General features: G+C 35.8%; 2 protein-coding genes across 2 annotated transcripts; one reads left to right on the top strand and one right to left on the bottom strand.

Moving 5' to 3' along the window:
- Positions 1-2,995: 2,995 nt before the first annotated feature.
- On the top strand, positions 2,996-6,925 carry gjb3 (gap junction protein beta 3). Its single transcript, XM_048191083.1, has 2 exons — positions 2,996-3,407; positions 4,793-6,925. The coding sequence occupies exon 2, from the start codon at positions 4,873-4,875 to the stop codon at positions 5,803-5,805; it is 933 nt and encodes a 310-aa protein (XP_048047040.1). The 5' UTR covers positions 2,996-3,407; positions 4,793-4,872; the 3' UTR covers positions 5,806-6,925.
- Positions 6,926-8,194: 1,269 nt separating this feature from the next.
- hmgcl (3-hydroxy-3-methylglutaryl-CoA lyase) lies at positions 8,195-16,170 on the bottom strand. The gene is made up of 8 exons (XM_048191082.1): positions 16,029-16,170; positions 15,852-15,935; positions 15,158-15,265; positions 14,210-14,305; positions 13,685-13,833; positions 12,585-12,837; positions 12,277-12,402; positions 8,195-9,283 (listed from the first exon to the last, which is right to left on the bottom strand). The coding sequence occupies exons 1-8, from the start codon at positions 16,125-16,127 to the stop codon at positions 9,182-9,184; spliced, it is 1,017 nt and encodes a 338-aa protein (XP_048047039.1). The 5' UTR covers positions 16,128-16,170; the 3' UTR covers positions 8,195-9,181.
- Positions 16,171-16,668: the final 498 nt, after the last annotated feature.

The raw sequence follows: 16,668 nt of genomic DNA, 5'->3' as shown, positions 1-16,668 counted from the left end.
AAGATTATCAACACTGCCAATATGAACAAATTCAAAAGATGCTGTTTTGCCTGAGTGTGTGTGTATGAGAGTTTTCATTCAATGATAAACATGTATCCATCAAAAGTAAACATTCTCCTTGGTTAGAAATCCATGTTTGTATGCTGACCTTTCAGAATTGTTTCCTCAGTACTGTGTGTTTAGAGTTGTTTACATTTGAGATACATTAAAATCTGCTTTTTATTTTCTTACAATCTATTGCTCATTTAAATCAGTGATGTCTGACTTTAGAAGATGCAGATGAAAGCCGTGACTTTGCTGTTTGCAGATTTGATTTAACTTTTAAAACCAGTTACCCTGCATATCAGTGTGACGTGGAGCAAGAAAACGGCAAGAATGAAGATATGCAGAAATAAACATAATTATCTGCTGTGTTGACATGACATTTCATTTTGATTCATATCAGCTTGGCAAAAGGGGCAAGACAGAATGAGAAAGAAGAAATCTAGTTTTATATAATCTGCTTCCAAGGAAAATTGAATGAATTATACTATATATATATATATATATATATATATATATATATATATATATATATATATGGGTCAATGACGTGAGGGGTCATTTTTTTTGTCCAAAGGCCTTAATAATAATAAAAAACAAAGATATGACATCCAAAGTCTGTAAGGTAGTACAACTAGATCTATTTTATTGAATCCAAAAGGTTTTAGTTCTATTTAGCTACATATTTAGCTTTAATTATATTTAGTCATTCGGTTTAACCGTCCAAAGGCCAATACAGCCATTTCATTTGTGATTAAAATATCTTAAAATGTAATAAATGTATATATTTTTTTTATTCTGGCATGATTTTATAACATCATATATCAACATAGTGCAAAATGGTATTAAAATTATGTGTAGAAGTCATTGCTTTGTTATGAGAAAGAATATCCGGAAAAATGAATTTCATTGATGTCATTTGGAGTAACCAATAAAAAGGGATTATTTTGGATCAAGTCATCCGGTCAATATCATGTGACAGGATGTGACATCATTGAGACACCTGCAAAGGACCCCATGGTCATGAAGCAAAGTAACTAACTCTCTTTTAACTATTTGAAAAAATCATGTTTTAATTTGTCCCTAAACATCAGGTCATTCGGTACAACTGCTATAAAAAATGTTGTAAAATTTTAAAAACTTGTATTAAATATAAAATGTTTGATTGTCCTTTTGCTATTTAGATAGCAAGCCATCTAGCTAGCTAGCATTGTTTGAAAATATCGTCATTCGGTATAACCAAAAGTGTCATTCGGTAAAACTGAAATTTTAGTTAAACCGAATGACTTTTTTGGTGACAAAATTTGTTCATCTTGTTCATCTGACAAAAGTAGTGTTAATTGAATCATTGTTAACACTTAATAAAACTTCAAAAATAATTATATCTCCATTATGTTTTTTTTACACTTTAAAAAACCGTATTCGTCAATTACCCACATATACGCACACAACCTATATATGACATTTGACCATTTCTCCCTAAAGGTTTGTAAATGCCCATCACTGTGGAATAACAAACCACTTTTCTTAAATGAATCTTCAGTCAGTTTTCTAACTAGATTGCATTTCAACTGTATTCTGGTTACACCATTGTCTTCATTCCTTTCATTACTTAAAAGCGCCTGAAGACCAAAAAAAGTCCTTCTCTGTTTCACTATCAATGAACTAGCCTGTCGCTCTATTTTTCTTGATATCTTCATAACCTCTGTACAGTGAAAGGGAAGGGTAGATGAATTCATGTTGAAGCAGGTTTCGTAAGTCTACGTTCTTAAGGTGTGGAAACCAATCCAACAAGTCTTTTTTTCTTTTTTTTTTACACATCCAACATTCCACTCCCTGTTGATTGAGCTCTTGCTTTACTTCATCTCCATCTTTTTCCATCATTGTAAATGCTTTAATTCATAAATATCAACATTTGCTAGCCATACATATTCTATATGCACTTAGCAAGCTTGGTGCTTGTTTAACTGTTTTTGTTAAAAAAAAAAAAATCTGCTTTAGACGTTCAATTGAGTATACAAATGTAAATCCAAATGAGGTTAATCATTTCCCCACATAAACAAGTGTAAACCGGTTGAAAAACTTTAAAACAGACCTGACCGAGCTGGTTCAGTGTTTCTTCTGCAACGTTTCATAATGTTCCCTCTTGCTGAACAAACAAGTTCAGACAGAACACATGGCCTGAATAACTAAATGTAGGCACGAGTTCTTGTAAGAAAATACATGAGGTTAAGACTGGCAGTGCTTATGACAAAATTATAGAAAAAAAAAATATTAAAACTAGAGCTCTTTTTAGAGAATTAAAGAATGAATCATCGTTCAACCATCCTTCGGAGGTTTGAGCAGTGAGTCAGAGGACTTGACATGTGAACGAACAGAATCCCTCTGCACTTTGATGACAAACCACAGAGGCTTTTCCTGTGGAAAACTCTACTTCTGGTTTACTTGGGAATAAACCGCCAGGCTTTTGTATTACCATCCAAAATTCTTAACCATTTGGCTCCCACTGTCAGCTAAAAGTATTGCATTCATATTATAAGGAGAATCAAATTGAAATAAAATCATATCCACATTAAAAAGCTTTCAAAATGGATTTCCTGTATCCCAAACTCCCAGCTTCTTGGAAGACATAAACATTACCCAAGATAATTAGTACCGGATTCTTGGCACTGAAAAGATGCCTGCTAAATATTTAAGCTCTCATACCACCACAGACCAACTACAGCGTGACAAGTTTCTAAGCAACAAAAAGTATAAAAACAACTAAAGTTGTTGTTCAGGATGAGGTGTGGTCCTTTACGTGACTAGGGAGCGCACACATTCATGGACAAGTTTGAACACAGAGAAGCCGCCTGCAGACGTTGGCAACACAAACCACTAACAAGCAGTGTGTAGTTGACAGAGCTGTCCAAACAAAGTCAGTCTTATTTATTGTGCAATAAGATGGAAAATGTTAGGCTGCACAGGCAAGGGTTTCCCATTTGTCCCACAAAACACAATAGCACAATGCAGTACCATAACATTAACAGTATACAAAGAAGAAGAAGAAGAAAAAAACATATTTCAGTGTAATTTTAGACACTGTAACTTCAGAAAAATAACAATGCTCTGTTCCATACATTGGACATTTAAGACAATACACTGGGAAGCATGATGATTTTAAAGTCACACACACACATATTTAGCTTATTAGCTTACTATTTTTAAAGAGGTTTATGGCAGAACTGTGTCCTCTCCTCTAGTCTGGATAGGAACTCCACCCTCAATGAGGCGTGTTACCAAACCAGATCCACAGGAAAGAAAGAGAGGTCTTCAGAGAAAGAGTTTAACAGCCGTTGAATTATAAAAGGACTGAAACATCTAAAGTAAGTAAAAAAAAACTTTGTTTTTGTGCAGTTTTAGAAGCGATTTACTGTGTTCTAATCGAATGACAATAATCAACTCGTCAGCATCTGCATAAAAAGGTTGTCATCACAATTATTTCCTCGTTTCTGTTCATTTACCTTGACGTGATTTCTGCTTGATTAAATAGATTTTATTCATCAGGAATTGAAGGCAAAGTGGTGGTTGAAGTATAGCAATTAAACTTACGCTTACGATTTTAGTCAGTTGATTTTTTATTTTATGTGAAATCTATCTTTAGAAGTGCTGTTATAATTATTGTATTATTATAATTATGCCTGCCTTTACGAAGCGAAATATTTTTATAATCAGTTTTGCAAAATTGCGATGGACAGTTTAAAAAACAGCAGATAAGCATAGCAAAGAAATTGTGGACACAAAGTAGCGAGAAAAGAGCTGTACTGGTTTTATTTGACTATAGTTCACACAAAACAACAAATAACAGCCGCAGATTCAACACATATGTACGTACTTAAAATATCATCACATTTTAAAGAGCTCATGACATTCATTCGGTTGAGGAAAAATTGTATGGGTCTGTCAAGTTTAAAAATAACCAAAAAGAACCATAGAAGTATCATTGATATATGGTCTACGACTTGTGTACTATATATTTTAGCCTTCTGAAGTCATACAATAGCATTCTGTGACTAACAAGATCAAAAATTAAGTCATTATTCACTGTTAATACTGCTAGTGAATTGCTGTGATCAGATCATTGAGTCAATTAGTTGAATTCAAGAATCAAATGAGTTCAATCCATGAATGAATCATTCAGTGCCTCTTTCCCAAAATCACCATAATAATCCATTAGCCTTACTATATGGATAAGAGTGTCCTGGATATTCTTAAAAAAAAATTCCTTTAGGGGTCATTTACACAACACAGTTTTTAACTAAAAATGGAAAACTTTTATGCGTTTTGGCTTTTCATTTACACGATAAGGCCGTTTTGGGGGCCTGAAAACGCAAATTCTTGAAATTTAATTCAATATCGTTATCGTCTCCGTGTACACTACCAAAAAAAAAAAACGAATTTGTGAAAACGTCATGCGCATGTGTTGTCTATAGGCGCATAGTGTTTCTTTACAAAGTGACATCGCCAACTACTGGCCTGGCATAAATACAGCATCTTTAGGCTAATCGTTTTCGTGGATGTGAACGGGGATCGTTTTGACAACATTGTTTGTCTGTACGCGAAACACAAAAAAAAACCTTTAGTTTTTGTAGTACATTGTTGTAAATGATGATAAAATTTTACTTTTTGCTTGAACTATCAAACCATGTTGTGTTTCACCCCACTATGTTGTTTTTAATGAGTTTACTCATTGTGATATGTTTTTTCCCAGTTTTTTCTATCTCAGGTTTGCTGTATTCTTTATCAGAAATATTCAGAGAAGAGAAGAGTGAGTTGTCCTTGCTCTGAGCCATGGACTGGAAGACTTTTCAAGCCCTTCTCAGTGGGGTGAACAAATACTCCACCGCATTCGGCCGGATCTGGCTCTCTGTGGTTTTTGTGTTCAGAGTGATGGTGTACGTTGTAGCGGCCGAGAGAGTTTGGGGCGATGAGCAGAAGGACTTTGACTGCAACACCAAGCAGCCGGGCTGCGCGAACGTCTGCTACGACTACTTCTTCCCCATTTCCCACATCCGTCTGTGGGCTCTGCAGCTCATCTTCGTCACCTGCCCGTCGTTGATGGTTGTCATGCACGTGAAGTACCGTGACGAGCGCGAACGCAAGTACCGTGAGAAGCACGGCGAAAAAGCCAGGCTCTACGACAACACGGGGAAGAAGCACGGTGGACTGTGGTGGACGTACCTGATCAGCCTTTTTGTCAAAACCGGCATCGAGATCACCTTCTTGTACATCCTCCATCACATCTACGACAGTTTCTACCTGCCCCGGCTGGTGAAGTGTGACGTCCAGCCGTGTCCCAACATTGTGGACTGTTACATTGGCCGACCCACAGAGAAAAGAGTCTTCACCTACTTCATGGTCGGAGCTTCGGCACTCTGCATAGTGCTCAGTGTCTGCGAGATCATCTATCTGATCTCCAAACGCGTCATTCTCTGTGCCAGAAAGTTTAAAAGGCCCCACAGAAGCAGCACACCGCTTCATGGACGATACCGAGACGAGGACAGCAACTGCACCCTTCCTATGCATGAGTTGGACAACAAATCCGAGTTTAAGACAGAGTCTAAACCAGACTTTAAGTCAGAGTATAAACCTGGGTCTAAACCACAGTTTAAATCTGAACTCAAACCAACATTTAAGCCAGCCTACAGGTTGAGCGTAGACATGAGAGCTTCTGCTCCAAATCTCTCTGTACCTATGTACAAGATACAGTCTGATATACTCTGAAGAACATGTTTCCCTCCGCGTCAAGTATTTACAAAGTCATCTGGAGGCATAAAACAAACTTTGAATGTCTGGACAATCTCAAAGTCTTTTATTATCCATCAAGCCCTATAAAACTGCCAGTCTTGGGTATATATCATTTGGCAGATGGTTCGTGAAATTCTATATGCCAGATTCAGAAACTTTTGACTTGAAAATACCAGGGATTAAGTGTTTTGCCTAATGGCGAAGTGGATTGTGATTTCACTGCTACCTGGGTTCAAACCTGGAGTTATCAGCCTAGTTCCTTTAGGCTTCAAAACCAGCTCAAATGACTGCATTATCACCGTGATCCTAAGAGCTAATGGTGACGAAAGCATTCCTTTTCTTCTGATTCACTCTTCTCATTCATTTCTTAAAAAGAACAAAGGTGAAAACCCATGAAAAAGCAAACGAGTTATCAAATAACCAAGGCATTCATGGAGAACACACCTTACATACAAAACCCACCTCCACCTTCACACGCACAAAGAACGATAAGAGGAAGAGTGGAGTTTCATTGTATGTGAAAATATGTAATGAAAATGCCTGATGGGTCATTGATTGTTTACAGTGCCTTATTTCTCAATGTCCTGGACGTGTAACAAAGATTAGAACAAAGTTTTATAGTTGAAGCTGTTTCGACTTTCACTGTTTCAGAAAGATCATAGTTGACGTTTAAGTGCGAACACTCCTGTACTCTATCTGAACTCAAATTCCTATGCTGGAAAAATGAGAGGTATATAAAATAAACCACAGTGTCCTTAATATGGACAACCATGGAAAGTTTTTCTTCTACTATTTGTTGTAAAAGACTGTGGGCTAACCTCTCCTGATCTACACTTGGCAAGCATTTGTAACAGTCTGACTTTGTTCAGGCTTGCTGTTATGATCACGTTACATACTTTAGACCTTTTATGCTACATACCCTGCCTTTGTATCAAAAAATTCACCAATGCACTGACATATTGTATTATGAAATATCTTCAGGTTATTTAAAAAAAAAAAAGTAAGTTGTTTTTAAGACCTTTTATGACATAAGAGATTGAGGAAGCTTTGAATGTTTATTCATTTTGATACTCTTTAAATAAAGTATAAAATCATGTCATGTTGTCATATTTTTAAAAGATTAACTTGGTGCGAAATCGCAATAGCTTAAATCATGAACATACATTTGAATCAAAGAGCAAACAATAAAGGAAGTGGGTAAACAACTTCAGTTCACTTTGACAGAACATTAACATTTTTATTTATTTATCCATTGTCAGAAGTTACACATTATAAAATGGACACTCATTGTAATACTGATATATTTATGATCTATTTAAAATAACATTCAAATATTTAGGGTCAGTAAGATTTAAAAAAAAAAAAAAAAAGAAAATAAATTAATACTTTTATTCACCAAGGATGCATTAAACTGATCAAAAATGACAGTAAAGACATTTTTGACAAAATATTTCAAATAAATGCTGCTCTTTTGAATGTTTTACTCATCAAAGAATCCTAAAAATGGTTTCCTCTGAAATATTAATATAAAAAATATTATTTTTGACTTTGATTAGAAGAAATGAGCAGCAAACCAGCACAGACTGATTTCTGAAGGATCATGTGACACTGAAGACTGGAGTAATGATGATGAAAATTCAGCATGACATCACAAGCGTTTTAAAACATATTCAAATATAAAAATTTTAAACTGTAATAACATTTCACAATATTTAATATTTTTGATCAATTAAATGCAGCCTTGGTGAACATAATACACTCCTTTCAAAAATGCATTCAAATTCTTACCACCCCAAACTTTTGAATGGTAATGCAAGTAATTATTTGTACATGTTTCCTTTCAGTTTGTTTAGATTGTTTTAAAAACTTATAGTCAGAATCTTGGAACATATAATGCCTAACCAATGTATAAGTACCTTTATAACGTTTGGACATGAACCACATATTGTTTTCTCAATTTGTTTAATAAAGAGATACTAATATATAAAGAACTTTGTTTTTATAAATGCATTCTTCAGAATAATCACATCTTTCCATTCACCAGACGTCACAAAGTACGAAAACTAATTAAACAAGTTTTCAAGGCTGAATATCTCATCAAAACTGAACTGTAAAATATGTTTTTGAGTGTGGGTGCAGGATGTCAAGCAAAATGCGTAAATGTGCAGGACTTGTTGATCCAGTTCACCAGCCTTCAACATATAAACAGAAGAACTTTGTGTAACAGAGACTGTTACTTTCCTCTTGGCTGTCACATTCCAGTTTTTCATTTGTTACAGTTGTAAAAAGAGTTCAGCAGTCAGTCTAACCGGTTTTCTAATCTAAAGATAAGTTAGGCACTTTACATAATGACTCATAGATTCACTTTTTTTCATGATCTTGTCTTTAATCATTATAATTAATAATCTCCTATTAAACATCATACAGACTGTGAAAGTGAAAAAAGAAAAAAAAAATTCAACAATGTCAGTTGACAACACACAGAGAAACAAACTTTCACTCACCAGACTATTTCAGCAATAAATTAAAAGAAAATCTACAGACATTTAACAAACCAGCAGAGCTTGCTTGCCTGTAACAAACACATTGCTTATGTAAAGGGATTTTCCTTGAATAATCTTCCTCATACTATTAAATGTTTTTTCCTGGAGAGGAACCATATTCACAATCGGTTATCATAATGGTTCATCAATTCCTTTCCGTAAGTTTCTTCATTTAAATGGGTTTGTGATGATTACCACTGTCGTAATGCATTTTTACCGATAATGACAGATACTTCCTTTTCAAAATGGGCCAAATTGGCACACACAGATCTAGTGATAAAACCATGTGTGACGCCCAATTCCGTGAGACATTAGTAATGACACGAATCAACATTAGTAATGTGATGCGGTATAACCAGCAAATCATTTGCATCTATAATATGATTAATAATATTCTGCAGTCAAATTACATCCCTCTCTAGCATTTATTGTCTTTAGGTATCATAAATTGATCTTACTTCACCAGTACATAAAATATTTAATTAATTTTTTAGAAATGAACATATTACTCTATATTTATTGATTATCAGTTATCAAGGCACAAGAGAACAATTTGGGTCTGTCTGGTTGTGGATATTAGGTGATATGAGTTCACGATCGTCCTTTTCACCACCAGACTAATTCCCGCATTCACAGTAGAGAATGGATGTGCTCATCCCCAGAGTCCAGCTCCACTGCGATTAGAGATATTTATTAGATATAAATATGCTGTAAATTAAGCGGCTTCACTGCATACTAACAGATAACATTGTGTGACTTCCACAAGAGTGAAAACAGGCACCAGGAACACTAACAACGGAAAGAAGACTTCAGAGCTTGCAGGAGGCCTGAGCTACTTTTGAATTTGTCCTTCTGTTGAGTGAATGACAGATGTATGAACCAGCGTCCAACAGTTTGGGCAGGTCCACTCCCTGAAACACAGAAACAACAGCTTAAACGGGTGGTATAATTGTAGGATTTTTTTTTTTTTTTTTACCCAGAGGTTCATATTTAAGATATTTTTGTGACATAGACCTGACAAATTGTGTCACGTCTTATTGATTACTAAAATCAAAAGCAGATCATTAACATAGTCCCTTACAGTACAACTAATAAGGTACAAAAGTTTGTGGTTGTCAGTAAGTTTTTTTTTTTCCCAATTCATACTTTTATTCAGCAAGTATGCATTAAATACATCTAAAGTGACAGTAACGATTTCTATTTGAAATAAATGCTGTAAATGCTTGTAAATGAACAGCATTAAACCTGAAAAAAAAAAAACATATGGTTTCCACAAAAATATTACACAGAACAACTGTTTTCAACACTGATAATAAATGTTTCTTTAATTTAATTTCTGAAGGATCATGTGACTCTGAAAGCTGGAGTAATGGATGCTGAAAATTCAGCTTTGTCATCACAGGAATAAATTACATTTTAAAATATATTCAAATAGAAAAGAGTTCATTTTAAACTGCAATAATATTTCATAATATTACTGTTTTTATTGTATTTTGATCAAATAAATGCAGTCTTGGTGAGCATAAGAGACCTCTTTCAAAAACATAAAATAATTTAAATAAATAAAAGCATAATTGCTTTTGTAGTGTAGATGCTCATTTGGTCGAATATGTTCGAACATCACTAAAGACCACCTACTGACATAATGCTTAAACATTATGGGAAGCGTGTGGTAGCCATACGGGATTTAAACTTCGTCGGCTGAAGACCCAAGTTTGGTTTGAAGACGAAAAACGTACCAAGCACAATCTTCTCTCACCATTCCTGATTTCTAACACGTACTAGGAGCGTTCGGCGTTGAAAATTGTGAGAGTTTATTTTGTCCATTAGATTGAAAGATCTGACAAAGCTCATATTTTTACCTGCCCATAGACCCTCCCCTCGAAGAAATCAGGACAGAAGTGGTTGAAAGTGGACAAAAGAGAGAGGCTTAAGCTAGTCCTAGACTAAAGTGCATGTTTGAGCTGTTTTAACTGAAAGAAACCTGTACTGACATATCTTAAAATATATCAGTGCCATTATTTTGTCTCAAGATGCACAACTAGTAATGTTTTTTTCTAGTGTATGTTTATAAAAGCTACTTAAATATCCTAATTGAACTAAGACCTAATCCTGGCTTAGGCTAAACCCTGTCTGTGAAACCGTGCCCTAGTGTTTGTTTAAAGGTCAATGTCATAATCCATAAAATTTACATTATTATATAAAACAATTCAACTTAACATAAGATAAAAATTCAAATACATCCGGGTGATACATTTTGAAATAATCCATGCACACGTTTCTGAATAAAAGTGTTTTCTAGCAGCATCATATAAATTACGATTCAACAGAATATGCTTAACAGTCAAAGGAACTTGACAAGAGAGACATAAAGGAGGAACTTCGCCTATTAAAGCTGCCCTAGAATTAAAAATTGAATTTATCTTGGCATAGTTGAATAACAAGAGTTCAGTACATGGAAATGACATGCAGTGAGTCTCAAACTCCATTGTTTCCTCCTTCTTATATAAATCTCATTTGTTTAAAAGACCTCAGAAGAACAGGCGAATCTCAACATAACACCGACTGTTACGCAACAGTCGGGATCATTAATATGTACGCCCCCAATATTTGCATATGCCAGCCCATGTTCAAGCATTAGACAAGGGCAGGACGTCTGGATGTGCACAGCTGAATCATCAGACTAGGTAAGCAAGCAGGAACAATAGCGAAAAATGGCAGATGGAGCAATAATATCTGACATGATCCATGATATCATGATATTTTTAGTGATATTTGTAAATTGTCTTTCTAAATGTTTCGTTAGCATGTTGCTAATGTACTGTTAAATGTGGTTAAAGTTATCATCGTTTCTTACTGTATTCACGGAGACAAGACTGTTGTTATTTTCATTTTTAAACACTTGCAGTCTGTATAATTCATAAACACATCTTCATTCTTTATAAATCTCTCCAACAGTGTGTAATGTTAGCTTTAGCCACGGAGCACCATCAAACTCATTCAGAATCAAATGTAATCATCCAAATAAATACCATATTTACGCGATTAGACATGTTGCATGACGAACACTTTGTAAAGATCCATTTTGAGGGTTATATTAGCTGTGTAAACTTTGTTTATGCTGTTAAAGGCAAGCGCGAGCTCTGTGGGCGGGGAGCGTGAGCATTTAAAGGGGCCACAGCCTGAATCGGCTCATATTTAATGATGCCCCAAAATAGGCAGTTAAAAAAATAAATAAAAAAAAATCTATGGGGTATTTTGAGCTGAAACTTCACAGACACATTCAGGGGACACCTTAGACTTATATTACATATTTTAAAAAGACGTTCTACGGCACCTGTAATAAAAACCTAATGGGTAAGTCTTGAGTGACCCAGTCTGCACCTAGTGAAGTTTTGGAAGATACTTCTTTTTCTACTAGGGTTTATTTTATACAGCTTATTATTTTTATTTTCATTCCATTCTTTCTGACACTTGTTAGTGATGTATAAGTTAATTACAGGTCTAAAATCAGAAGGTGGTATTTGACAGTCAGATATTTATTGAAGCGCTTCCCTGGCAGCCATGTCCGCTCTCTCATAACCAGTCAGTCCAATGTGACTTGGAACCCCGCAAAAGATAATACTAAAGTTTTCCTAATTTAATTTACTAATTTAGTTAAAATTCGACAATTATAGGGTGATCAGTCTTTACGAATTCAAGTGCTTGAAGACAAGATCTTGAATCAGAGGCAATTAAAATGTTCTGTTCTTGACCCTTCTCCCGGGCCCTAGTGTAAACAGGAATATGTCTCCCTCGTCTACTTGTGATCCGACCGAACAAAACACATCTTAATACCAGGTGTAAACAGGGCCTGAGAGAATAAAAAAATCTTAAAACACAGACACAGTCGAGTTGGACTTACAGTATGGATTCCCAGTCCGTGCAGCATATAGACCACATCTTCAGTTGCAACATTCCCAGAAGCCCCCTGGGCATAAGGGCATCCGCCTAGCCCTGCAACGGATGAGTCCACGACACTTACCCCATTCTAGAATAGAGCACAGGAGAAAAAATGTTGTTTTTAAAACATAGCTGCTCATTTTAAGAATGTGAGAAATGACAAGGTCAGAATGCACAGTATGTACGCAAAGAGCCGGTCTCGTCAGACGTTAAAACAAGACAAATATAGCAAAAAATTTCAGTCATGACAGACAGGCCCGACCCACTCACCTGTAACGCCACAAGTATGTTAGCGAGTGCTTGTCCGTAAGTGTCATGACAGTGAACTGCTAAAGCCTCCACGGGAACCTCTTTCTTCACAGCATTCAACATCTCCGTCATGCCACCCGGAGTGCCTACTCCGATAGTATCGCCAAGTGAAATCTCATAGCACCCCATGGAATACAGCCGCTTAGCAACCTCTGCCACTTTGTTTGGCGATACCTTCCCTTCATATGGACAACCCAGCACACATGACACATAGCTAGGAAAAACAGAGCAAAAGAGGATTTTTCAACAATAAGAGCACGGTAACTTTAAAGTCTTGCACACTGGGTTATGGAAAAATCTCAAAAAAATAACTAATGCTGGGTACACACCACAAGATAATCGGGCTGATTTTGGGCCGATTTCTCCCCTTCCGACAATCCTAGGGTAATGTCCCGATTATCTTGAAGGTTCTACAGATTATCTTATCAGATTTTCCTGTGGTGTGAGGTGTGTTAAGAGTGACTGAATCTGCTCTTAAGAATGTCGGAGGCACCCCGATCGCGAATCGCAAATATTCAACATGTTGACCAGAAATCCTGATGTGTGGGGTGAACCCCGAGGACAAACGGAGATCATCACGTGAAACAAAAAAATATCCAATCAGAAAGCGAGCTGACAGAAGACGGAAGCAAAACAAACGCAGTCATGGCCCAGCACAGAGTTAAATGGATTTGGACAGCAGAGATGGAGGATCAGCTTGTCGATTTGTGGCAACAGCATGAGTGTTTATACAACGTGTCCTGTAAAACATACCAAAATCATTCCAAACACTAATTTCTTCCTGCCTATTGTCCGTCATGTTTATTCTGAAGTCTCAAGAGATTTTGCGAGATGTCCTGTGTTCACAGTTCACAGTCGGGACTCTGGTTGAAAATCTGGTGTGCTGTCTTTGTCACATCATGGCACACCACACAGTATAGGAGCAAAATGGTTAAATCTAGGATTTTTTTTGTCCTTATGTTTGTGGTCTCTTACATTTTGAAAATCTTATAAGTTTTCAAAAATCTTTTAGTGTGTACCCAACATAAGAAACTTAAGTGCACAATCCAGGGTTGCCTTACCCTCTCACAGGAACTCCCTCTTGTTTGGCCGCTCTCACCACCTCCTCAAAGCGCACAAGACTCTCATCCACTGAACAGTTTATGTTCTTCTTACTGAAGAGCTCTGATGCAGCACCAAATATTGCCACCTCTTTAGCACCAGCCTTCACCTGAGATTAAAAACAATAATAATTCAGTGTCACAAGATCCTTCAGAAATCATCCTAATATGCTGATTTGGAGCTCAAGAAAAATTTCGTATTATTATCATCAATGTTTTAAACGGTTGTGCTGAATAATATTTTTGTAGAAATCATGACACATTTTTACAGGATTTCCAGGAAAAAGAGAAAGCTCAAAAGAACATTTATTTGAAATAAAATGTTTTATAACAATATAAAAATCTTTGTCATTTTTGATCAATTTAATGCATCATTGCTGAATAACAACATTATTTCTATGAAATCTTACTGACCGGTATCTTTTGAATGGTATAAACATATGTAGTATAGCATTAGCACATGACAGTCTGTTGTTATTCACTCACAGCAGCCTGGAATCCCTTCAGATTAGGTGTTAGAACGGGGTAATTCACGCCAGGTTTCTTGTGGAGACCACGCATCACTTCCTCCTGATCAGCCATCTGCCAATCAAATGCAGCCAAACTTCAATGTTTACATCAAAGATGAGTTGTATGTTATGGAGGTCTATTAAAGGATTAATTCACTTTCAAATTAAAATTTCCTGATAATTTACTCACTCCCATGTCATCCAAGATGTTCATGTCTTTCTCTCTTCAGTTGAAAAGAAATTAAGGTTTTTGATGAAAACTTTCCAGGATTTTTCTCCATATAGTGGACTTCAATGGAGCCCAAATGGTTAAAGGTCAAAATTAGTTTCATTGCAGCTTCAAAACATTCTACATGATCCCAGACGAGGAATAAGGGTCTTATTTAGCGAAACCATCGTCATTTTCTAAAAAATAAATAAAAATTAAATACGTTTTAACCATAAATGCTCATCTTGAACTATCTCTCTTCTTTTCTATTAGAATTCCTGACTGGCAGAAAATTAACTAGAAATTCTACACTGCCAGAATTCTAACAGAGAAGAAGAGAGCTAGTTCAAGATGAGCACTTATGGTTAAAAACGTATATAATTTTTTTTTTTTTTTTTAGAAAATGAGCAATGGTTTCTCTAGATAAGACCCTTATTCCTCGTCTGGGATCGTCTAGAACGCTTCGAAGCTGCAATGAAACTGTAATTTTGACCTTCAACCGTTTGGAGGCCATTGAAGTCCACTATATGGAGAATAATCCTGGAATGTTTTCATCAAAAACCTTAATTTCTTTTCGACTGAAGAAAGAAAGATGTGAACATCTTGGATGACATGGGGGTGAGTAAATTATCAGGAAAATTTCATTTGAAAGTGAACTAATCCTTTAATGAAATGTTTGCATGCTTAAGTGGTGTGTGTTGTAGTGCTGTATCTCACCTGAGGGACCCATTTAGGTGAAACAAAACTTGTGGCCTCAATGACAGGAAGTCCCGCCTCAGAGAGCATATCGATCAGACGGATCTTCACTTCAGTGGGAACAATGGTCTGATGGATGCAGAGTTTAACCGAAATTATATAGTTCCTCCATTTCACATCACAGGATTCCCAGAACTTCTCACACTAATACATTTTTTATCATGATTTTTTCATTTTTTCATCATTTTTGATTACTTGAAAAAATGTATAGATGTATAATTAAAAATAAATTATAATATATATATATATATATATATATATATATATATATATATATATATATATATATATATATATATATATATACACACACACACACACACACACACACACACATATGTGTGTGTGTGTGTCTCAGAAGAAATTTGTTAGAATTGAACATAAATAGACATGTTTCTATTTTTTATGCCTATATTAATATTAAAGGGAATCGAAATTTCTTTGAGGGCAAACTGAAATTTTTTATACTTAACTATACTTTAGTTAAGTATATGCCATGATATTAGCAGGACTGACAGTACCTTCCTAAATCAAGTTTTACATTGAGTCACCAAAGTTGACAGTTGGCAACCTCAAAACAGAAGTGTTTAACCACACTGAACAATGACAGGCTGGATTTTGATGCAGGTTGATTCAGAACCAGAAAGATCTTCACCTTCTCATTCTGAAGTCCATCTCGGGGTCCAACCTCAACAATCTTCACCCTCTCTGGGAATGACTGAGTGGCAGACACACTGACCTGTCAAATCACACACACAAACACATGCGCTCAAAAGGGCAAATACAAACAACATAACATCGTCACATTCAGACTTGCGCACAAAACACTTACGGATCTGAGCACGACGGCAGCAAAGGAGTGCAGAGCGGGTCGGTGAACCCGAACACACGCGAACGGACCAGGACCAACTCTCATCACAAGCGCCGCCATCTTCACACGCCCCCAATAGCCCTGACGTCATAATGTCATATATATGAATTTAGATCTCGCGATAATACGAGATCAGATTTCGAGAGGCTTGTCGCCATCATTCCTCTGCACCAATCAGAATCATCGCGACTCTGAGGAGAGCTGAATGTTTTCTTGTTTGCCTAAAAAGTGAAAAATTTCCATGGGTTTTTGTTAACTGATAATTTAAATGTAGGAGCAAATTTATTTGCGTTTTATTCTTTTTAAAAGTAAATGATGATTCTTACACACACTGCATCTGTACAAAATATATTTCTTTCATCTAAATAATCAAAACAAATATTTTTCATGTCAAAATAAAGGGTTAGTTCACCCAAAAATGAAAATTCTGTCATTTATTACTTACCCTCATGACGCCCCACACCCGTAAAACCTTCGTTAATCTTCGGAACACAAATTAAGATAATTTAGTTGACAGAATTTAAATTTTTGGGTTAACTAACCCTATAAGACAAATGGTAATGATATTTGATATGATTAATGATATTTCCAGAGTGATACA

This window comes from Megalobrama amblycephala, linkage group LG5 (assembly GCF_018812025.1).
Source record: "Megalobrama amblycephala isolate DHTTF-2021 linkage group LG5, ASM1881202v1, whole genome shotgun sequence".
NCBI lineage: Eukaryota > Metazoa > Chordata > Actinopteri > Cypriniformes > Xenocyprididae > Megalobrama > Megalobrama amblycephala.
This window is presented reverse-complemented; position numbering and strand designations above follow the sequence as displayed.

Bases quoted from the DNA above. Each gene is read 5' to 3' on its own strand.
- gjb3 (XM_048191083.1), top strand. From the start codon at position 4,873: ATGGACTGGAAGACTTTTCAAGCCCTTCTCAGTGGGGTGAACAAATAC.
- hmgcl (XM_048191082.1), bottom strand. From the start codon at position 16,127: ATGGCGGCGCTTGTGATGAGAGTTGGTCCTGGTCCGTTCGCGTGTGTT. The intron at 15,936-16,028 runs GTAAGTGTTTTG...GTGATTTGACAG, and splicing joins CTGCCGTCGTGCTCAGATCC to GTCAGTGTGTCTGCCACTCA. The intron at 12,403-12,584 runs GTGAGTGGGTCG...GCTCTATTCTAG, and splicing joins ACATACTTGTGGCGTTACAG to AATGGGGTAAGTGTCGTGGA.